At 31.9% G+C, this 25,520-nt stretch overlaps 1 protein-coding gene across 1 annotated transcript; it reads right to left on the reverse strand.

Annotated features, from left to right (window-relative positions):
• Positions 1 to 8,823: 8,823 nt before the first annotated feature.
• Cetn3 (centrin 3) lies at positions 8,824 to 23,946 on the reverse strand. Its single transcript, XM_015483603.2, has 5 exons — positions 23,798 to 23,946; positions 21,789 to 21,924; positions 19,865 to 19,979; positions 13,943 to 14,134; positions 8,824 to 9,092 (listed from the first exon to the last, which is right to left on the reverse strand). Exons 1-5 carry the CDS (start codon positions 23,812 to 23,814, stop codon positions 9,049 to 9,051), a joined length of 504 nt encoding a protein of 167 aa, XP_015339089.1. The 5' UTR covers positions 23,815 to 23,946; the 3' UTR covers positions 8,824 to 9,048.
• Positions 23,947 to 25,520: the final 1,574 nt, after the last annotated feature.

Here is a 25,520-nt window from a genome sequence, read left to right on the forward strand (position 1 = left end):
AAATTATCCAAGTAGGCTACCCAGAACAAGGTATTTCTTATATAGAAGAGCATGTCTTTGACAGAATGCCTACTAACACTCAAATTATGAGGTCACTAGTCTATGGTAAGGAAATATGCTTGAAATAATGGTTAGTCCACGTCTGGGATATGTTAAAATTAACTGGATATTTTGGAAAGAACATTGGGCTTAAAATCACAAGGCAGAGAATATTACATTAGCCAAATAATGTAATCATTCTCAGCCTCCATTTCCTTATCTGAAAAATGGGAATAGTGACATCAGTCCCACAGTGCTTACAGACTGTTCACTACTGAGAACCATTAATCACTTGTAATCAATAAAATCAGAAATGAGGTAGTTACATGAGTCAGGTAAAAAATATCTGTAATTAAAAAAAATTATAGAGTTCTCAGGAAAATATTTGAACCATAAACAATTAAGGACTATTAAGAGAAATGAGCATAAACCATCTCTCTTAATAGTTTATTATTTATTTATTCCTAAAGATAATAATGCATACAATCTGAAAGTACAAAATAAAATGTCATTGCAACCAGAAATGAGGCAAAAAGATAGATTTACTTATTTTGTGATTACAGAACTTACCATTTTGTGCTTATAAATATTATAGTATGAAAATGTTTCAGAAAACCTGTAAGCCTTTAAATCCCAGATAAAATCCAGAAGGGAATAACATACACTGAATTAACAAAATTTAGAAATGTGCACAGCCAAGCTATGAAACCAGCCTAGTTGTTGATCAATGGATGAAAGAATAACAGGAATATATACAATGGAATTTTTTTAGCCACAAAGAGAAATGAAATTATGTCATTTTCAGGAAAATGGATGGCACTTGAGAACATTAAGTGAGATAAACCAAACTCTGAAGGTTAAGGGTCATATGTTTTCTCTCATGTCTGGAAGCTAGAGAGGAAAGAAGAAAAGAACAATGGAGGGAATCTCATGAAAACCAAAAAGATCAGTAGAGTAGAGACCAGGAGAAGAAAGGAAGAGGGGAGGGAAAGGCAAATACTGGGGAATGATATTGGCCAAATTACTTGATTTTTTTTGTGTGCATGTACAAATATGTAACAAATCCCCAATATTATTTACAACTATAATGCACCAATAAAAAATATGAGAAAATGTGCTTTATGAAAAAGATCTTCTTCCCTGGTTTCTATAGGAAATCCTGTGTATATATGAAATATAAATTATTCTTAAAGACTGAATTTATAGTTGCATCTTATAGTCATTCTACTTAAAAAGCTTATTATTGCTAACAAATCAAGACTTCATCTTATTTCTCTACTTTTAGATTTCAATTATATATAAATAATTTATAACATTAAATATAATTATTATACAAGTACATTTATTGTAATTTTCAAACTTAAAAAGAATAAAAAGTATAGTAATATAATATAACTCATGAAATGTATGTTCTTGCTCAAAACAATTTTTTAGTTGCAGCAATAGGTCCCCCTGGTGGAGACTGAAAATATGTTCGTCCTATTTTTCTCTCCTTCCAAATCACTATTCTAATTTGAGCAGTTGGATTAAGTACTGTATATTTCTTGAAGAAATATACAGGGAAAGCTTTTAGAGAAAAACTGGCTGATTAAAGGAGGTTAGAAGGCCCACAGATTGGCTGCCATCTTCTCTACATGTAAATTTGTATTTAATAATATTCATAATTGCATGAATCAAAACCCCTCACCCTAGAAAAGAACATCTCCCAAAACATAGTTTAGTTGGTAGAGACTAACAAAATGGAATAGGCAATATAATGAAGCTTTAAAAAACCATATACTGATTAATAAGAATCTAACTATCTAATGATTCCTCTAATAGTCTATATTACTCATATATACAAGGCAAATAGCTCCTTAGGCAAGAAAGAACAATTATTGCTCATTGAAAACTCACAAAAATATATCCAAATTGAAGTACCAAGAGGTACAATTTTCACTGTTAAGCTACTTTAGATGACTTCCTATCAAGTGATAATGGAAAAAACGTGTCAACTTCTTTCACACATGAGATAGAAGTTCTTGAAATAAAAACAAGAACCATAATTCCCATTCAGTTCTTTCAGTTTTGACCACATAGAAGAATAACCCCTCTGGAACTCAGATTCTATTCCTTGTCTTCTTGAAAATTAATGTTCAATCAGTGTAGGTCTGCAGCAAAAAACTGAAATTTATATATTCTTTTTTTTTAAGCTGTTTTTCACATCCTAAAGGTCCTAGAGATCCCAGAACTTCTAAGATGAGACTATAGAACTGAAACCACTTGAACCCACAGGCCAATAACTACTTGGCAATCCTTTCTCTGCCATCAGTGTCCCACTGCCACTAAATATTTCTCTGTGACTTCTGCCAGTTTCCCCATCAATCTTAAGTCTCTGGCTTCCCTGATGTTTTGGAACTCCTTGGCCGCCATCAACACAATCAGTGTATTCCTCAATGCTTAATTTATTAGAATCTTGAACCATGTTTATTACTGGTTCAAACATTATAACAGTCTTAATCTCTTTAATTTCATGTTCCTATTAGTATATGAAGTATATAATTGAGCAAATGAGCATGTGAATTAATTAGTACTTCTGAAAACTTCTGCATCCATACTACAAGCCATACCGTAATTCAAACTCTCTTTTACCTCTCCTTTACCTCAATCTTTTACCTCAGCCTGGACTCCTTGATTATATAGACGTTTCTTGATTATATAGGAACAAGTTAATGAGTCTACAGATTAACAACAAAATAACAGAGGTCTAGCAATTTCCCACCTCTGTGGAAGGGGCTAGTTCCCACACTCACTTCAAATAAAGACATTTCTCAAAGTTAATTCAACAAATTTCTAATCCCATAGGAGACAAGGGGGAGGAGGAAAGGGCGGAAAAGGTAATAAAAGACAGCAGTTACTGATGGAGAGATGAGCCTTACCCAGGTCTCTACAGTGTCTTTTTAACCATCATTACTCTGAAAACTCTTTCATCTGACTCCAAGTAACTAAAGTTGTTTCTATACTAATTTATTCTTCCTTTTATTGGGTTTGTGATCTACATTATTTCTAATTTAATAATCTTACCATATTTGTGCTTAAGAGGTTTGCTACAAATGCTTTTTTGGAAAAAAATATGATACATAAATTGTAAAAAGAACTTTTTTCACATGAATTAACCCTTTAGAAGAAGAAACCCTAGTAGATGCTAGGAAGCAAGATTAGCTTTTTCACAATTTTTCTTAAACCGATGGTCTTAATAACAAGTAGAAATATTAATCATGATTGTTAAGCTTATTTTGACAAAATGTTAACAGCATATGATTATCTAAGATATATAAAATTATATTTCCTTCAAAGAGACTGAACATTTGGCTTGCTTACCTGTTTATGAATACTCCAAAGAAACTTTAAAATTGACCCTCAAGTAACACCCTACCTACCTGGGTCTGAGTATAACCAGACCCAAGAGGCACTGAAGATCCCATAACCTCCAAGATTACAGAATGACAGGAAATTGGGCACATAGGCCAATAACAGAACTACAGAATAAACCTAATCATAATGATGTTTGTTTTCATATAACTGCAATTCACAAAATACTTTCACAAATAAAACCTCATTTAATTTTCCCCAAAACCAAATGAGATAGTTAAAACAGATTTTTACTTTTCTAGTATTTCAAAAATCTTTCCCAGTTTTGTTCTTTTTTCTTTAATCTGCTACAGTAGTGAAACCAATTAGATTTGAATAGTTTTCTTTCCCAAAGAACACTATTAGAATCCAAATCTTGCTTCTTTTCCCCACTTTCTTTGTTTTTATGGCCCATGTTGTAAAATGCCTCACCATTCCTAAAGACTAAGATGAGCATCAGTTACCACCCAAGAAGACTGGTACAGAAAAACTCTCCTGGAAAGTTTAGTTTGGGCCAATTATTCACACAAATTGAACATTTTTAGTTTAATAGAAAATGAGAAAGAAAATGCAGATCTTGCTTTAAGTATGGTTACATCTACCTATTTGGCAGGACCTTTAAAAGCATGAACTTTCAAAACAACTGAATTGCACATTTTATAATGAAAGATTGCTTCTCAGTAGGCCAACCCCATACCTTTACCCTGTTAAACTTCAGGAGATTCTCAAGGGTAGGAAATATGATTTGGAAATTTTTATCACTTAGCATTTAGTTGATTATATTGAGTGGTTTTTACTCTAAAAAGCTATCCATCAGAAGTACATTTTCATCAATAAGTCAAGAGAATTTATGTCCCACAACAGTATATGATTCTTTGCTGTCAGGTTTTACATGAACCTTTTGGAAGGCCCTGGGGATAGGCAGTCTATGGTAATACCATACAGAGAAAATGATCACTCTTTTCAGAGAACACAGTAGTGTGTTGGACAAATGTTACAAGCATATTAAAATCAGAAATGGAAATGTCGGACTCCAGGGATCCTATTAAGTATCCCCAATATATTTTATAATGGAATAAAGAAAATCTATTTTAAAACATTTTAATTAAGTATAAAGTGAAGGTAACCCTGCTGATCTTTGAGTCTACAAAATGTCAGTAATCTTCCTAAAATCATCATTTCATGAAAAAATATTTTATATATTCTCAGAACAGTACAAACATATAGGTTTCCAAAGTTCTAATAAAAAAAGATAAGCTGGATTTTATGAACAATAGATTATTAATAATTACACCTAATATTTAGAGTACATCTCATGGAGGTAATTTCACCTTCCACATATCTCTGATAAACTAGACTTTACTAGTTTTAGATCCTTCTTGTCAATTTTTCATACTATTGAGGATGAAGATTTTAATAAATGCTTTAACTATATGATGTACTGAATTCAGAATAGGAAACGTAAATAAATTACCTATTCCAACTGAAAATCTATTCTACTAGAATGGGTGAACCTAGGCTATTTAACAAAGATCTCCAACATTCAACTAAGCTTTTACCCAGATGACTGCCACATTTCACTGAGATTTTCTGCTTCCCAAATTCTGAACAATTTATAATCCTACTATTAAAATGACATTTACTGATCACCACCATCATCCTCCCCCTCCACCCCGAACCACCACAGCTCCACTGAGACCTACAAGAGCTTTGTTTTAGGACTATCAGGTCCAGGTTCATAAACTTTGCTCCCTTCTCCTCTGTGCTTATTACCTTAAAGACATTCCCATATAACTTCTACCAACCATTCTCCTAAACCCAGAGTTCCCTTCATTTCAAGCAATTCCTAAGATAAAACCTTCTCAGGAATATTAATTTGAAAAAAATACTTTCCTAAATTTTATCCTCAAAATGAAAACTTCAAGTCTTTACTACTCAATAATATGTACTTTTTCAATAAATATTTAAAACTGTAATTTTAATTATTTTAAATTAATGTATTTTATTTTTTCAATGTTGTCTACATGAATGTAAAAATATAGTCTATCCAAGTTTATAAACTTCCAGAGGTCTGACACCAAACATTTACTCACAAGGAATAACACATAATACAATGCCCTGCTAAATTGAGCATAAATGTTTAATAAATGTTTTGCTGCTGAGCTTCTGAATCTCAAATTCTCTTTTATGTTTTGTGGTTTTAAAGGTCTCATCCATTAGATCTTAAGAGAATCTATAAAAATCACTCTAAGAAGAAAGTAACACCTAGTGGTTATGAGTACACTAAAGAAAGCGTGCAATCAAATTCCAACTCAGTTATTGCCTGTTCCCTTGGTTAAGCCTTCTAAACTTTGGTGGTTTTTTTTTTTTTTTTTTTTTTTTTTTTTTGTGTGTGTGTGTGTGTGGTGGTTTTTTGTTTTGTTTTTTGTTTTGCATAAAAGACAATCCAACAGTATCTATCCTAGAAGGTTATTAAGAATAAAACATGACTTTTCAAATAAAAGTGATTCACAAAGATCAAGTGATCATATAACCTGGTTTGCTGGGACAGTTCTGATTTACACCTGTTGACCCACTGTAAATTATAGCTCACCTACACCAAGCAGCTTCACTTTCAAATTTTCCAATAATAAAATCTATGGTCAGCAGTACTGGTTACCAAGCTACTTTCTCCCCATAGCACAGATCTCTTTTCTACACTCCAACATGACTAGAGTTGGGACTGTCAAAATTATATTTCTTCTTTGCCAGCTGAATTTTTGTTAGGTTCCACTAATAGAAGGAACAGAGGACAGAACTAGGAAAGCAAGAAGAGAAAGAATCATGCTATTTCCAGTTTTCTTGTTTGCTTGTTCTTGTCAGCCTCCCCTGAGCAATATTCATTCCAATTATAGTACCATGAGAATGAACCATGTGATTGGAGGACAGTAAGTGTGCCACTCCCACGACTACCTCCAGAGAAGGGAATGGGGCTGAAGGTTCCTTTGACCACCAAAGGTCAACTATGTAATCAATCATGCCTACTTCATGAAGGCTTCATAAAAACCCAGGGTCAGAGAGCTTCCAAAATACTATCACTTAGAGGTCCTTGAAGGATAGTATGCCTGGAATGGGGCTAGAAGCTCCCCTTTATCCCATAAATGTGTCCTTTTCTCTCTTCATCTGGCTGGTTATTTGTATCCTTTTAAATATCCTTTATAGTGGCCAGTAACATAGGTGTTTCCCAGTTTTGAGAACCATCCTAGCAAATTAATTAAACCCAAGGAGTAGGCAGCAGGAACTTCTAAATTATAGCTGCTTATGGGTCAGAAGCATAGGTCACAACCTCAAGCTTGTGATTTCCATCTGAAGCATGAGGCAATTTTGTGGAACCAAGTCCTTAAGCTGCTGGATCTGACACTACCTTTTGGAGACAGTGTCAGAACTTAGTTGAATTATAAATTGCCACTTGGTGACCACTAGAAAATCTGATGTCAGAAATAAAAACTAAGTGTAGGAAAAGTTTTTCCTACTCTTTTACACTACCATATAGTAAATGCTTAACAAACTGTTTTCTATATCCTCCCCCATATCAACTACCTACCCAGACGACTATAAATCCTAAGAGCTACTAGTAATTACATAACTTCTTTAGAAAATAAGCTCTACTGGCTTATAACAATAATGAAGGAAAAGATCTTAGCTGATAAATTTCAAGCTAGCAAAGCTCACCAGGAAGTATAGCAGCAGAGCTAGGGAAGTTTAGCAGAAAATATATGTTTTTTCATATCATGAAATGCAATTGAATGATAAGTGTGGTTGTGATTTTAAAGATAAATATGACTAATATCCACTCTGCCCATTATTATTTATTTATTTATTTATTTATTTATTTTTATGTGGTGTTGAGGATCGAACTCAGTGCCTCACGTGTGCTAGGCAAGGGCTCTACCACTGAGCTACAACCCCAGCCCCTTCTTTATTTTTTTTTTTTTTTACAGAAAATACTCTTTCTCCTCTACTATCCAACTTTATAAGCCTTTCAACTCTACAGTTACTGATTATTAACACTAGAAGAAATTGACAAATAATTCATATTCTACTATAAGACAAAGGTTACACAAACATGAACAGTGAGTATTCTTCCCTAACCCACCATAAAAATAGAACTACTGGCATCCCAGGGAAAGAAAGTATTTATATTAAAAACAAAGAAGATACCTCTTTAAGTAGGAGGGAACAAAAAAGGTATTGTTCCAATAAAGTGATAGACTAGCAAGTCTAGACTTACTTTAATGTTTTATTCTTCACTTTCCTGGAAATCAATATATTTCATGATCAAGACACAGAAGTAGTACAAATTTTTAAATTTCTATTTGTTGCTCTGAATCAATGATTATTATTATGAACACTGAGTTCACATTCAAATTTTCTATTCAAGGTGAACAATTAACTTGTTCCCAGAGAATTCTTTGAAATAGCATCACTGTTCTAGTAATCCCTACTAGTTTTCTATTAAATTTCTAATGGCTAACTCTTAATACAATACTCTAGGAGGCTCACAGCATTTAAAAGTACCTCAAATTATATTAAATCTAAAACATGAAGTTTAAAGAAAGGTCACTGAAATAGACAACCCAACTTTCTTCCTAAGAATGCCCATATAATCAGGAAACATATTAGTGAAGGCCTAGAATGGGTACCACTTTTCTATGACCTATCTCCTGTAGTCATTTGTTTCCCCCTAATGAACTTTTACAAGGCAGAAGAGCCAATACTTGGAAAAAGTCTATCTACTGTTTCCTGGTGAATCACAGAATGTTCCTTTATTTTCGTTAAACATAACCTTTAATTATTTCTGTAGCTTACTATTTTATATTTTCATATTTTCTAAATGATCAAAATTTAAATCTTTCACTTTTTTATGAAGTTAGGTGATTCAAACTTTTCTCACTCGATTAGGTTAAGGAAGAAATATTCAGATTTAACTTTCATTCTTATGTTAACATGCCAAAGGATTTCAAGAACACTAAGTTAAACACGTCAAATCCATATACACAATGTTTAGTCCCTCTAAATAGAAAGGCATGACTTTAAAGAAATGAGGCCTATGTTGAGTCATCTAATATTGAAACAGAATGTAAAATTTGATGAGATCTTCGTGATGGAAATAAAGGTATTATTCTATCACTATTTGTATTTCAATCGTTGTTTTAGAAACCAGTAAAAATATAAAAAGATTTTAGAATGTTCTATTAAAAGGGTTAAAAGATTTTAGAAAGCAAAGTAAAATAGAAAATTTATAAAACTTTAAAATACTAATAAACATTTATTAATGAAAGTCTAAAAAAAGTGTGCACCAAAAGAAATGACTAATGTTAAATTAAAAAAATCTGCAAAGAATATGTACCACGATTTGATTTTTAAAAATTTTATAGAAACCTATATTATGAATACAAAGTTAAACAATGCTCATACAAAGAAAGTTAACAATAAAACATAAATACAGAAGATGCTTAATGTTGGTCCTTCTGGGAATAAGAACTTAAGTAGGTTTCTTTTTTAACATTGCTCCAGGCACAAAAAAATAGAATGTAATATGGTAACTTCAACATTCTTAGTGTTTATCCTTGTAATTCTTTATATGTCACCAGTCATGATAGCAATGAACTCCTCTTGATTTACTGTAGTAAGAAAGAAAATAAAACAGTCAGAAATAGATACCTTATTTGTTCAGCAAATAATACAACAATCATCTTATATTAATTTTTAAATTTTATATTATACAAAATTATAGTAAGTTGATGGCTTTTTGCTTTTACTTCTTTGCTAAAAACTTAAAAGATGTTTATTAAACAGAACTTTATGAATATGAAAATACATACGATAATCATTCTAAATTAGTATTCCATAATATTAACCAGGGAAAAGACAGTATATTATGTGTTACTTAGAAAGTATCACAGTCAAAGCATTTGTATACACTTGATAAAACAGTTTCAAAAACATGACATTTTAAATTTCTTAAATGGTTAAACAACTCCTCTTTATAATCTTTATTCTACTAGTTCACTTAGCAAACCCTTCCTTCACAAATAAGCTTAAACATATCATGCATGTAAATAAGTAGAATTCTAAAGAATGAAAATTAAATTTTTAAAAACTCAAATTGTTCTTCTTGAACTTTCAAAAGTTTATTTTAAAGAAAAAAATAACTGAAACCAGGTCACCACACCTCAAAAGTATCAACAGAAATGGCAATTTGAAAAATATGGATTTCATCTTAATTATCAAAGAAATATAGCAACTATAAAATATAGATGTAAATGTAGGGGGGAAAATCCACTGATAACAACTTGTAAGTTTACCAATGTCAGAAAGAATCTCCAATTTATAGGGCATATTATTTAAGAAATAACCTAGAAATAAACAGGAAATCAGATAATCTTATTAAATACAATTTTAAAAACAGTACATACATGCAAACCCAAATTAATAAAAATGTTCAGAAAATAATGTTCTCTATCTAACAGGTGAGTTTATGAGTTTATGGCTCCAAGATTTAACATCTCTTAAACCACAAACTATTATTGATAATTTTAATAATAGTTAAAAAGAAAAACTACACTGAGAAATAAAAGACCTGACTTCTAGTTATACCTCTGCCAAGAATAGTTCCTCATCTCATTTTCTTCATCTGAATATAATGAAAATCTGATGATGTTTTAGATTGTTTCTAATTCTAAAAATCCTCAATGACAAAATATAAAAACACTGAATTAAATCAGACATTTTTAAGTGTCTAGAGAACACCAACACCACCTAAATGTTATCTAATAAATCAAAACAGACACTAAGGTTCTTACTTTGTAATATATCTAAATTGAAGTGAGGAAAGATAATAAATAATACTATAAAATTATTGTTAATTGTCTGAGGTACAAAACTATATCCTTATTCTTATTAATGTTATTCTTATTCTTAGTAATAATCCTTATTCTTAATAATGTTAAAATATTGGGGAGATATTTTTGACATATAGATATAGTAAAAATTTTCAAGTGGTTCAAAAAACATTTTATGGATAAAGCAAATACAGTAAAATATTAATTACTGAATCTAGGCAGGTGTACAGGGGTATTCATTGTAATAATTAAACAATTTTCTGTTTGAGAGTATACATAATAAAAAGAAAAATTAACCAATTAAAAATGTTGAGGAAACAACCATGTACATCAGGAATTAAAAGAATATACTAGTTCCAAAGTTGTGTTGCAATTGTGTACAATGAATCAAAATGCATTCTGCTGTCATGTCTACCTAATTAAAATAAATAAATAAATAAGAACATACTAGTTGCAGAAATCACATTGAAAACCAGTTTCAATAACTATGTCAATTAGGTTTTATACCTTAAACAGAGAATACATGTTACTAACATAAAATATGACCTATTATTAAAATACAGACCAGTGTTGAAAAATATCTATTATAGAAGGAAAAAAAATCATTATTAATGACAGAAATTAGGTAAAAGCAAACCATTATTTGAGCTTTGAAATAAGAAGGAATTTGAAAGAGGTGGAAAAAGAGCAAAAGTAGAAGAATACCATCAGAAATACAGTAACAGAAAAAGAATAATGCAAACCTAGCAAAAATAAACTTCAAGTTAAGGAGAAAGAGTTGTTCAGAAGCTGATAGAAAACCAGGAATCTATGTATTCAGTATTAAACATTTACAAGGCACTGTAACATATGTGGTGAGAACAAACTCTGTAACATTCTCACACTACCTTCAAGGATCTTAGAAATTGGAGTAGTGATCTTTAAATTATGGAGCTAAATAACCACATTTGAATATCTTGTGAAAGCTATGACCCTTATATCCCCCCAATAAATATTTAAAAGTTCAAATATATAAAAACTTTTCAAAATTTAATCAGTATTCGCCTCCTTTTAAGAACCCCTGATTTAGTAAACATAGACCAAAACAGGTAGCAAGACTGTATGTTCTTAAGAAAAAGAACATAATAAGAACACTCTTAGATGAATTTACTATATATCATTTTAACAGTATAATAGAGTCATGATTAAAACATTCAAAATCTACAAAATTCTTGTTCTGCTACTTAAGTTTTAAATTAAGTTTCATCACACACACTTAAGTTTATATTATTTATACATATATACTTTTAGAGTATGATAGCTCTTCAAAGTATTTTAAGCTATTCCATACCTGAAAACATAAAAGGAGAAAGTAGCTAGAGGAATCAGATACTTTACTATCAGCCTTTCAGACAATTAGAAGACAATCAGTGCTACCTTTGTACATTTAACTTTATAACTTCTATCAACAATGTCTCATAAATCTAGCATAAAACAAGCATTTGACAAAAATATTTATTGAATCAAGCAAGTGATGGCTTTATTTTCTTCCACACTGCTGCCTTTAAGAAAATTTTCATAACTCAATCATTTCACAGAGTAAATCTTATTACAAGTTACTTATAATAAGAATTTTAGAGAATTACAGAGAATAAATAATTAAACAGAATAAATACCTTAAAGAACATCTGTCTTTAAAAGGAATAAAAACAAAGTTTAGCATCAGAAGTACCAGTTGAGAGATTGCTTCCTATAATAGTATGTCATTTCTAAAACTCCATAAACATAGAAATCTAGTCAACACTGTTTTACAGCACAAGAAGCAATAAAGTATTATATATAAAAGCACATTCTTTGTTATTAAGGAGATCTGAGTTTCAGTTCCAGTTCTGTCATGTATTAGCTTTGTGATAACCTTGGGTAGGCTATTAATCTCTCAAAGATTTAGCTTCTTCATTTATTATTCATGCATCTATCCTATGCATGTAAAGGTATAATATTTTACAAAAGTTATTACGAAAACTAGGTGACATAATTAATAATCTGAAACACAGATGTGTTTTATAATTTAAAGATTTTACACTTGAAGCACAAATCTAACTGCTAAATAAATGTTAGCAATAATCATCATTATTTAAAATATGGTCCACAGCATCTTTTGAAATGCTGCTTTCTTTTTTCCAAAAAGATATGTACTATGTTTATTTAGGGAGATCAGGGTATGATATTATACCATTATCACAGCTTTATGTCTATCTTGTAGCAACTCCACACACATATTTATTTTGCTTTATACATAAGTTTTTAAAAATTTATTGTCCTTAAAAACTAGACAGAATGAAAATTCACAAAAGCAATTACTAAAGTCCACAAAAGAAGCAGCAAAATAGTATGATCTTTAGCAGTTTAAAATACAAAAAAATAGTTTATACCTCTAACCAAATTTAGTTCGCAAACAAAAAAAATCCATATTAAATACATGAAAGTATCAAAGCAAAATTTCTTGTAAATGCTATGAGTCTCAATGGAAGACTCAATTCAAACACACCATTAAGGGAGGTTTTTTGAGGAAAAGCTAGTGTTTAAAATGTACCCAGTAAAATGAATAACATTTTAGCAGACAGAAATTGGCAAATTAGAGCACTCTAAGATTAAGGAACAGCATGACGAAAGGCACTGCACAAAAAAGGATACAGAGTATCCTGTCAAAGTGTGTACATACAGGAGGTGAGAACTAAAGTAGAAAAGTGGAAGAATACAGTGGGAAATAAAACTAGTTACTTAAAGTGGGACAGATCATAGAAGGCTTTATACTTTACTCTGCGGGCGATGAAGAACCATTAAAATGTTTAAACACAGAAATGGTATCATCAAACCTGTATTTTAGGAAAATAATGCTATCAATAGACTGAAGAAGAAAGATTAGAGATTTATGTACATGAGTGCAATTAGAAGGCTGTAAAAGACAGCAAAGTAAGGGCAGGAACCACATCTGCCTGTTTCATTGTATAGCACTAGTCAGCACACAGAACACTGCTCCTAATAGGCAGCCAAGCAAAGAATAAATAAGGCTATTACAAAATTGCTAAGAAGAAATCAGGGTGTGAATTAGGACAGCAGCAGTGAACAAGGGAAATACAGATTAAAAACATTCGAACAGTAAAATAAATATAACTTGGTTTAGAAATGCATGCAGGTTGAGGGAAAAAGCATTAAAGTATAAAATTTTACTGAGTGGTTAAAATTTTGGTGATGTTTTATCTTCAGAGAAAACTAAACTACTTCTTGAAGTATGGCACTTCATATTAAAAACTGTACAGTAGGTTTTAAAGATCTGCTTCATTTTAAATTGAATTTGCAAAATAGTTAAGCAAAAATATGACATTACAAGATGAATAACACACTGAACAAAAAGTGACAGTTTAGAGCAAGGCACAGTAGCTCATTGACTGTAGTTCTAGCTCCTTGAGAGGCTGAGGCAGGGGATTATTTGAGCCCAGGAGTTGCCCACTTTGGGCAACACCTTGACATCTTGTCTCAAGAAAGAAAGAAATGATAAGTTTGTAAAGGGTCTTGAAAGTCACTTAGTTTTAGAAAAATTTAGTGTATGTGTGATATCAAGGATACTTGGAAAATTATGCAAAACTTACTTTCTCCATCACCATCTTTATCAAACTCTTCTATCATAGCCCGAAGTTCTTCATCACTCATATTTTCACCCAATTCTCTTGCAACTCGTCGCAAATTCCTCAAGCTTATTTTACCTGAATCATCATCATCAAATAGTTTAAATGCCTTCAGTATTTCTTCATGTGGATCTCTTTCCAATATCCAGTCTGTCACTACAGTTAAAAATATATATATATATATATTTTAAACAAAACCTACATAATCACAAAAGCATTCATATTTGAAATCAACTAAATATTAAATAAGAAGAAAAGCTGCAAATCTGTCAACATTTAGTCTAACATAGTTATAAATAAAATGTCAAATAAGACTCATAAAATTCATAAATAAGCTTGAAATTAGAAAAATCAAATCTATATTTTAGATTTTAAATGTCAACAATTTATCTTATAAGGGTATGCAAAACTATGTATATCACAAAAATGCAAAAAATAAAAAGGACTACATATATACTTTATTTATTTAATGTCTACTATTGAACTGTAATAAGAATTATACTAGGTTCCACTGACATCAAGCAAAAATAAATCTAGTTTATAGCCTACTTCTAGAAAGAAATATCAAGAAAATATTTAGAGCTAACTAGATAAATGCCGTCTGTTAACTAAACTTAATACATTTATTCTTCATCAAATTTAATCTAACTTAAAAACAAACAACAACACAAGACCTGAGGAGTTAACAAAAAGCACTGCCATCATTGATAGAGGTATAATCTCGGACAGTAGATGAAAATTCAACTAACATCTTCATGAGTAGAAGAAACTTTTGGTTTTCCAAAATGTGAAAAGTAAGTTAAAAGGATTAAATCTGATTATAGTAAGAAAGCTATATTTAAAAGAAAAAATAAAACCCTCTGAAAAGGAGGTCTCCCTAAAGTCATATCCAGTTTGCTCAGTATAAGAACTCTCAAACAACTTGCTGAAAATAAATGTGATTTCAGACTTTAACAGTAATAGTTTACTTTAATATACTAAATGTAATATATATAACAATACAGTCAGCTTAAATATTTTCCACATTTTCTGTCTTCAATAAATAGCCACAATAATGAAAACTGAACTGAAAATCTGTGTTATAATTTTTTAAGTTACTAGATAAAATTCTGAAAACATGTAAATAAACACTTTTGAAGTTATTCTACGTGCTATTCTATCTCTGTAAGAAAAGGTTATTTATATGATTTTCATTACACCATTAAAAGTAACTTAGTCCTGTTGAGACTTTTAGAATCTTTAGAAAATTGCAACTGCTTGTAGATAGGAAGTACTAGAATGTTTAAATGAACCCCAAATGAAAAAATACAATCCAAGTTCTCAACAAGTTGTTTTGCTGCTGCTTCATCTGTATTTAGTTGAACAAGCACCTATTGAAGCTGATGTTATGTCATCTACACATATATTCAATACTTTAATCCATTAATTTTATCCAAATAGGCTTCCAAGTAACTAATTGAAGTATATTACTATAAGTATGCAAATCATCAAAGCTCATAAATATTCAGTCAAAAAGGAATTGGAATATATACAGCCATAACACCAAAATAAAATACCACACTTAACTCTATGGCTCATACTCAACTTATTTTGAATTTAGTCCCAACAAAAAAGCAGGACAAGGAAAAAAAAAGTGTTAAGAAATTTTCTTCACCAATTAAATAATTAACATGACAGGTGAACCAAAAAAGCAGCTTGCAAAAAAGTATTAATGTACTTAAAGAAGCAACAGGGTGATCTGGGGAACAGATGGGGCTCCAAGATGTACAAATTCTTATCCCACTAGTACTTTGTGTTAGTTATTTCAGATTTATGTGTCTATATAGTCTTGTATCAATACTCTCTTAGAATAAAAATTTCTTAGGAATTAAAATGCCCATAATTCCGAACAGCTAAAACATTAGATAGCATATAATTTTATAGTGACTATCCTCCATGCTTTCACATTCTTTTCCTGTTCTACAAATAAAATTTAATTTAAGAACATTTTTTCCATTGAAATAAGTCAACTGTCATACAGGCAATTAAGATAAGTTTCACTTATTTTACAGAATACCAAATTTCTGTCCATGTGTCTATTTTCAAATGATTTCACTACACTATCAGAAATGTACTTCATCAAAATAATTAGACCTTACCCATATAAAAATCACTTTAGAATACAGCAAATTCAAAAACATTACATTAAAAGTAAATAAAAAAATGACTAAAGGTCATGGTAGAAATATCAACTATATTTCTCATTGCCTTTTCAAAGGCTCTGTCCAAACATATCACACTTACTTAAGGTCAGCATGCTGTACTCCAAACTCCTTCCATGATCCCCATAGTAGCTCCTTGTTGAATCCCAGTCCACCAGGCCCCCAAAAGCATCATTAACAGCTAGTTTCCCCTACTTCAAATATCTAAATTATATTCCCATAAACATCATCAATGATTAGCTCTTGTATTTCTGAAGGTTTTTAAAAAACTTTTAAATATAACCCTTTCCTTTTCATCCTCCTCATCATCAGGATAAAAAGTCTAATACTTTCTTTCTACAATCTTTTTCTTCCAAATCATCTACTATATTTTCATCAGTCATCCTTTTAAAACACATCATATCCCATTCCTTAAAAATTGTTAATGATGCTTTGTTAACTAAAGTCAGAACTTTATATTATGCCATTCTTTACTAATCTGGCCCAAGCCTACTTTCCCAGTCATTTTCCAATCTTTAGCCAAGGGCACTAACTGAAGTTTCCCAAACTGCAATAGTTTCAGTATCATTTTTTGTTGTTGTTTTGTATGCCTATGATGCCTTTTCTCTACTCCTGCAAACTTCTCCTTGGAGATCTTATTCACATTCTAAAGGCCTAAATTAGAAGTCCCCTCTAGAAAATCATCTTCAATTCCTCATCCAGAGGAATCTTTCCTGTAAAAGGACAGATTGCAAATATTTTATGCTTTGCAGGGGACTATAAGGTCTCTGTCAAAACTGCCATGTTAGCAGAAAAGCAACATAAAAGAATGCGTTTGGAAGTGTACAGAGTGCCATTAAATGTGTCTCAAGAGCTATAGTTCGACAATTCCCACCCTTGACAAAATTATACTTTACCTCATAGTACCACAGATGTAGTAAATTGTAAGCATCTGAAAAGAAGAATCTCTTGGTAACTTTTCATTAATTCCCCTTCCTCACACCAGTATAATACATAATGCCAAAAAATTCAGTGTTTGTCAAATAAGCATAATGAAAATACAATATTCCATTCTAAATAGGCAATTAAATGGTAAGTAATATACACCAAAAACAGATGAAATACAAACATCCAATTTGTCTTAAAGACAGCAATTCCTAAAATACCTACTGCACTCATTAGCCTCAGGCTGCCTTGACTCTAAACTTGGATTAAGTATATTTAAGTGTTTTTTTCCCTAGTATTATAACCCAATTAAGTGCCAGACTTCACTGGGAAATATCTAAAGGAACAGTACAGAAAATTAAGACTCAAATGAACTGATTTAGAGCCACTTGTCACAAAGCATAAAACAAATTAATCTGTGATCCCTTATTAGTTAAAAGTAATCAACAAATGGGTGTTATACATAGTTCTTGATTGTTTGATACCCAAACAGTAATAAAGCTTTATTGGATACTACTACTCAATAGGTGGCCTTAAAATAGCCAAAATATGTGTTGAGCATGTCAAAAGGTTGATATTTGAGAGTCAGAGCTTAAGTTTTACCATAGCTATTTATTCTAGAAGGAACCCAGTATTTATGCTTTGTTGACAGGGTGTCAGGAAAAGATAGAGACAAAATGGGCATCTGGTCTCCATTAAAATTATAATTTTAAAATTGTATTCATTTAGTCAGACACAGTAACATAAGCCTGCAATCCCAGTGGCTTGGGAGGCTGAGGCAGGAGAATCACTAGTTCAAGGCCAGACTAGCAATTTAGCAAGGCCCTAAGCAAAACTTAGCGAGATCCTGTCTCAAAATAAAATATAAAAAGGGCTGGGGATGTGGCTCAGTGGTTAAATGCCCCTGGGTTCATTCCCTGGTGCAAAATAAAAGTATTCATTTAAGATGAAATAATGTGTAGAATTATTAATGATAATAATAGTGCTTAAAATAGTCTGCATCTATGAAAAAGACAATGAGAAAAATATATGCAAAATAGGATACACTTTATGTCCCAGTGATGCATATATATTTTTAGGTACTGAAAACAAATGAAACAAAGTCTATTTTTTAAAATAATAATAGCAAACACTTAGTAGCACTTACATATGCCAGGTACTTTTCTAAGCACTTCAAATATTACTGACGTATTTAAACCTCACAAGAACCTTATGAGACATTACAACTATCCCCATTTTACAATTGAAAATGAGATGCAGAGAAGTAAAATTATCAAGTTTTATAACTAGTAAGTGACAAAACCAACATCTGAACCCAGAGAATCTGGTTCCAAGGTAATCCATTCAAAAGAATTATTGCTCTTTCCTGATAGTATCATTTCCAAATATCCTAACACATTATTTGTATAAATGATTCAAGCTGAAACTTGAAATACTACAATTATAAAACTCAGAAGAACATCTATTTCAGAAGAAGAAAGGTGGCACTATTCCTCTCGAGTAAATACTTTCACAAGCTAGAGGGAAAAAAAACAAATATGTTCCCAAAAGGGATAAGCTGCCTCTCTAAACAATCATATGCTCTTCTATGTTGTGGATTCTTTCTCTTAGATTTATCATTTATCTTTAGTCTCTACCACTTTTGGTTTGCGCTTTCAAATCAGAAAAAGAAAAAATAATAACTACTGTGAATCTATTTTTCTTTTTGCTTCCCATGTTGCTTCTTGCTGAATATTTAAAATAAGGGGCATGTGTGTGTTTGTGTGTGTGTGTGTGTGTGTGCACGCAACTGCGTTTGTTTCCAAATTTTTTAAATACCTGAAAACAAATATATGATATGCTTGTATTATGACTCATACAAAGTGTTATCATTGGTTTAAAAAAATAATTTAATTGAAATAAACCTGAATATTTATACATTCTATGTTTAATATTCTAGGCAATTTAAGTTATAATAGCCAAGTCCTGGCCTTCCAGAATCTTCCATTCTGAAAAGCCTCATCTATGTATGCTATAAATAATTCACTAAAATCAACTATACAAAATTTAATTATATTAAGCCCATTATCTTCAGTTGGTAGTTCCAAAATGTTTTCTCCTACTTCCAGTCAGCCAATTATTTCCCTTACTACAATCCTCTCCCCATCCTCAACTCTAAACAAATGACTTTATTCACTGAAATCAAGTCTATCCAAATTATGTAGTCCCTCATAAACTCTGTCAACCTGAAGGCATGTGCTTCATCTACAGCCAAAGGTACTAACTGCTATAAGTCTCCTCTTCTCCCACTTTGCCAACAAAAATCACATACCAAAAAGTTCTTGGGAAATATTTTCCACACAGCAGGATACCAAATTTTCTGTTTTACTGAGAGAAAATAATTTTTTGATCACCCTTTTAGTTTTAACATAAAATAAATACACATTACTTGGAAAAACTTCTTTTCATAAAAAACAATAGTTCCTTGTTAGAATCTTTAGAACAAAATGAAGACAAAACTATAAATCTCACAGCAAAGTTATAAATATATTTTCTTTGAAAACCAGGAAAAAAAGGAGCACCAAAAGATAACCTGGATAAGAGCTATATTATACACCAACATTGAATAACAAAATTCTATAATCATGTTGCTTCTTGAGAATTCATGAGAATTTTAAGAATTTAAATTCAAATTCATGAGAATTTTAAAAAAGGAAAAATCTTGTATTAATTAGATAATTTACCAACAACAACTGGTTACAAAGATTATTAAAATACACACCAACTTCATTAAAATCTTCAAAGGTGATTTTCCCTGTGGCTTCTCGGTCATAATCTTTAAGAATCTTCAGTACATCAGCTTTTTTTACATCAAACCCCAAGGCTCTCATTGCCACCTTTTGGATTAAAAGGGAAAAGCAAATTATAAAGCATTCTTTACAAAAGTGATTTCTGATTCTTGAGATTTTACATATTAAGAAATAATGTTAATAAAATATAATTATTTTAAATGTTTTATATCTCTAAAATAGCAGTGTTAATGTAGTTGTTCTTCACCACTGAAACTTAATAGAAATATTTTTCATTTATATTTTACTTTTTTATATGACTAACAAGTGTTTGTATATTCTACAATGTACTGAGTTAATACAAGTATAATTTCAACAACATATTTGTTCTCAAGGAATTAGAATCAAAATAGAGAAAAGACATGGCATAAGTATTAGAAAGTTATATAAGAGAAGAGACAAAAGGATTAAGAATTACCATCAAATCCTGAATGACTATTTACTAAAGAAGTGGTCCAGAATCCTGAGGTTAACAATGAAGGAAACAGAAAGAGAAGTTTTGTTGCTAGTAACAGAAAGGAGTAATATGTTACTGGTTAACAAAGTCTTACTTGGAGAGTTCAAGTTGTCCCTTATGAATAGATAAAGTGTAGCAATGGGACATTTAGAAAGGATGAGTGGCATTAAAATTACACACTAAAATAAAGAATAGGTTTGAGGTGAACAGAACTATTTACCTTATCAGAAGGAGAAGAGTTCAAATAGATGAGAGCAGATAGCAAATGAGAAAAATAGATAGTAATAGAAATATAGGAAGCATTCAACAGAAAGAAAGGAATCTGAACCTTTATACAGTGTGTAATAAGGAGTCATAGAAGTTTGTCAGCAATGAACAATATGGAAAGAAAATGTAAGAAAGATCTGAATCTAATGGTAGTATACAAGACAAACTAGAAGTGGGGAAACAACATAGGAATATTCAGCTACGAAATGAGTCCCAAACCAAGACAGACAATGGTAACAAATGGAAGACACATTATAAAGGAAGAATAGAACAAATGTGGGTAATTACCAAATTAAAAAAAAAAAAAAAGAACAACTAGAAAAAGAGAGTTAATGAGGACTGCAGGATTGAAAAGGCTAGACTTATGGACTCATCATTGCTTTTATATGTTCTATCATGTCACTGTATAGTTCCTATTCCTATTTGGAATTCTTCTACTTAAAAATCCCTTACAAAGTTACCAAAATTAAAACTACCAAGTACACATTTATATTCACCTATCCATTAAAGAAAACTCAAAATCTCAAGATGCCATCCTTCTCTAAGACCCCTATAACCCTAGACACCAATTTTCCATTTTATCTTTATAAATAATTCCAAGCCTCAAGACTGACATTTATCCCCATTAGTGTGCATCAACATCAAGTATCAAACAATTTATAGTGTTCGCACTAAAGAAAGTAGGTTGGTACTTTGTTACTAATACATAACAAAGGTAATATGCAAAAACTGATAATGTTCCTCTAATTACAAAAGTATGAGTAATCCCCATCCCACAAAAGAAAGAAACCAACACTGGGAGAAGAATATGATAAGAACTGTTTAAACTCCATGTTCTGAAATGGTTTAATTATGTGAATGAAAAATAATCACCTTCCATAGGAATAAACTTTTATATTTAAAATGCCTTTTAAAATAACTTTATATTTAAAATATATTTCATTTCATTAATTAAATGAAAAAGATTTTCTAAAAGCTATGCCAGGGAATTGATTCCATTCTATTACAGCACTTGTGAGTGCTTAAAATGGCTTTATAATTCCAAAATCAATTTAATTAAAATTAATTAGAAATATATATTAAACTATGAAAAATGCAAATCATTTTATAGAAAAATATTTTAATTTAGTTACCTTTAATTCATGATAATCTATTGCTTCATCTTTGTCTGTATCAAATAGCTCAAAAGCATCTTTAATTTCTTGCTTCTGTTCCTCAGAAAGTTCTCTTCTTTTTTTTCTTTTTGTTTTGTCAACTACAAGTTCACTTCTATGAAATGGAAAGAAAAGCCTTTAGTTCACTTTAATCCAAATATATTTTGCAAACTAGCCACAGAGTGATTTTGCAAATTTCAGACCTTTATTTATTTTATTTATTTGTATACGGTGCTAAGAATCAAACTCAGTGCCTCACACATGCTAGGCAAGCATGCTACCACTGAGCCACAACCCCAGCCCAATTTTCCAAGTTTCATAAAGGGAAACATTTTGGAGAATCATAAAGAAATTTTCCCTATAAGTCAAAGCTCTGCTTATTTCAATCTTAAAAGGCTAGACTTATGGGCTCATAATTTGTATTCCCAAAACTGAATAGTTATAAATCGGCTTATTATTAAAAGAAATAATATCAAACTTTCCCTCTTCCCTCCTACTACCTGAGAACCAAAGCACCCATACCATATTCACAACATTCTATAAAATCATTTAAAAAGCTTCCAAATGAAATTAATAATTGATAATAACTACATACTTCATTTACTTTTGATAGTACTTTTAAATAAGTTCTTAAAATTTCTACCTAAAAAAGAACCATGTAATTTATCTATGACTTATAAAATTATTTTGGCATTCTAAATTTTTAGATTTACAATGTTTTTAGATTATGTTTTTCTAACAGTTTGGTACTTTATTTGTAATTTCTTCCACTGATATTAACAAATCAACCAAAATATTTATAGGCCAAAAGATATCACAAATATTAGAGACCAAAACTTAGTACATAATATTTGCACTTAATTTTTTAAGAAAATGTGAAAAGTAATTTTCACTTAACATGTAAATTATATGTTAAAACTTCTTTCTCCTAACAAACTCTGGAAATGCTTAAAAAAAATAAAAAGCAAAATTTAAAGTCAGAGATGAACTCCTTAAGAGTTGCCAATTTATAAAGTGGTCCAAGTTTTTAAATGAGGGTGCAACACGTGTATAAGCACAAGTTTTAAAACATGGAAGAATCCTGTAAAATTTTGACATATAAAAAAAGTTGACAGTATTCGAATGTGTTATCCAATTTCATTTCAAAGTCATTTTGGTCTTTAACACATACCCAAAAAAATGACGAGATAGCTAGAAAGTGACCAGCAGGAACAGTATGATAAAGCTGATTTTCCTTTACAAGTGACCTGACTTTACACAAATCTGGGCATTCCTGAGGTCAGTCATTCCCTTCCCAAAACTCAGAAAGTCCAAGTCCAGAACACACACGTGAACACAGCCAATGGGGACCACGATTGCCTTTAAGCACAGCAATGCACGTTTCTAGAATGGCATAACTTTGTGGATAAAGTACATCGTCTAAATACCGAGAGGGCAACATACAGAGGGTCAGAGACTGGAATTGAATGAAAGCTCAAGAAATTGAAAAAGGAAATCTAGGTGAGAATGCCAGTGGAAGTCACTAAAATGGGTCCCCAATTATCAAGTAATGCATGACTCTCAGAGTACACCAAGCTTTTATGTTCTTTCCCACATCCACAGGTGGGTTATTATGTTAGCTGAGGTATACAGCAGGCACCAGGAACGGTAGGAAGGGAACCTCCAGGGCCTGATTTTTTCACACAAACACCGGTAGAAACCTCGCGATATTTCACTCCCTCCTGGCTCGCAACAAAACCTGTCTTCTGGGCCGACGCAAGCCCAACGCTCTGACAGAAATGACCGCCTTCACCGAAAAGCTCTGGGCTCATCACCTGCGGGACCCCAGGGCCCCTGAGTGAGGGGTCCGGACAGGTTGGCCAAGGTTCCTTTCGCTCATCCCAAACTGCAACCTCTTCCTTGCCTGGGCTGCAAATGGCTTCCCTTCCCTACACCCGCCCTTGGGCCCGGCTTCGGGGTGTGGGCATTGCCGCCTCTTTATTACCGACCTCAGAGCTAAACTCATTTTCTCTTCGGACAGAGATGTTCCTCTCAAGAACGATTTTAAACCCCTACCCAAGGCAGCACGACTTCCACAAGCCGTTCAACAGACTCGAACGACCTCAGCGGCCTCTAGGACCGGCTGGATTGGTTGAAAGCTGCTAAATGTTTTGCCCAGTAGGGCGGAAGCTTCACGAGTCCTTCATTTTCATTGGAGAAAGTTCGCGTCAATCAAAAAAAACGTTCTGCCCAGCTCTCCTGCTGCCCCTCCCACCCATTAGGTTGGCCTGATGCTTTTCCCCCCAATCCTTTGTCGGACCATGCTGCAACTCCCCGCGTGTGGAGCGGGCGGCGGGCGGTGGCTGGTCCCGCGCGTGGAGACCTGCACCAGGTTGGGTGACCTGAGACAAGGCGGACAACTCCGAGGGAGGGGACAAGAAGACTTTCCGGAGGCCGCCCTCCCCCTAGAAGGAGGGAGTGATAACTGGGGAAGAGATCTGAGAAATTTGGCTTCGCACTGGTCTAAAACTTTGGATGTCCTATGTCCTGGGGAATTGTTTAAAACACGGGTCTAAATGCTCCTTTCTCCATTCTAATTTCAGTAAGTGTGGATTTGTTTTCCGCTTACCTCCAAGTGATTCTGAGGCAGGTGCTATGGACTATATACTTGGATTATCACTGGGTTGGATTATTAGGCTATTTACGGTGAAGTGGTACCCAAACCATCCCTTCCCTTTTTCCTCTTCAGTACAGTTTGAAATGGGTTTGACCATTTCTGTCCTTTATTTTCCACTTCTGTGAGCTATTTGTACACAGGATGTTATCTTGAGTACAAGTCGAGTTATTACTTTTTCCTATTAGGCTTAATTTCTTGAAAGACTTCTATCTTCCATTTAATACTATTCCTTGTACTTATGATGCATAGGTCTCAATATTTGTTGCATTGAATGTAATCTTGCTGTGGAAAATTTACAAATGAAATCAACAGCAAATTTCATAAAGTGAATAAAATAGCCTGAGAGCGGGGGTCAGAGAAAGTGGAAGGATAAACAAATACTTTATGTGTAAAGGATGTATATAAAGAAAAGGAAAAACACAGCCTGGCAGAGGCCTCTTGAAGGAAGTGATATATTAGTCATAGAAGGATGAGATAAATTTGGGCAAGTAAACATCATAAAATAGAAGCTAAAAAATAATAGATAAAAAATAGTATCCCTAAAAATAAAATATTTAATTTTAAAAGACCTTATTAATCACCTGAGTCTAAAAGGAAAATAGATTGCAATTATACACTAAAATGTAATGACATTGAAAAATACTATATTGAAAATATAAGATATAAATCAAGCTTTAGAAGAAAATAATTTTACTTAAATAAAAAAGTATGAAAATAAACCAAGCATGTACTTGAAGAAGTTGGAAAGGAAGAACAAAATAACTGATTATTGAAAAAGTAACAAAAAATTAAAAAGAATGATAAAATTAATAAATGATAAAATATTCTCATATTAAGCTACTTCTTACCAATATCAATAAAATTCATGGGTTTCTGTGATGTGTAATAAGAAAGAATATTGCCAGTAAAAATGGTAATTTAAAAGGGAGGTTTAAAATTTATAACTACACAACTTCATGAGCAAATATGTACTATCAAAACACAATAGTAACTTTTCAAGGAAAACAACAAATGAAGATAGAAAACTGGATTTGGTAAATAACAAAACTGGAAAA

Source organism: Marmota marmota, unplaced genomic scaffold (genome assembly GCF_001458135.2).
Source record: "Marmota marmota marmota unplaced genomic scaffold, marMar, whole genome shotgun sequence".
Classification (NCBI taxonomy): Eukaryota; Metazoa; Chordata; class Mammalia; order Rodentia; family Sciuridae; genus Marmota; species Marmota marmota.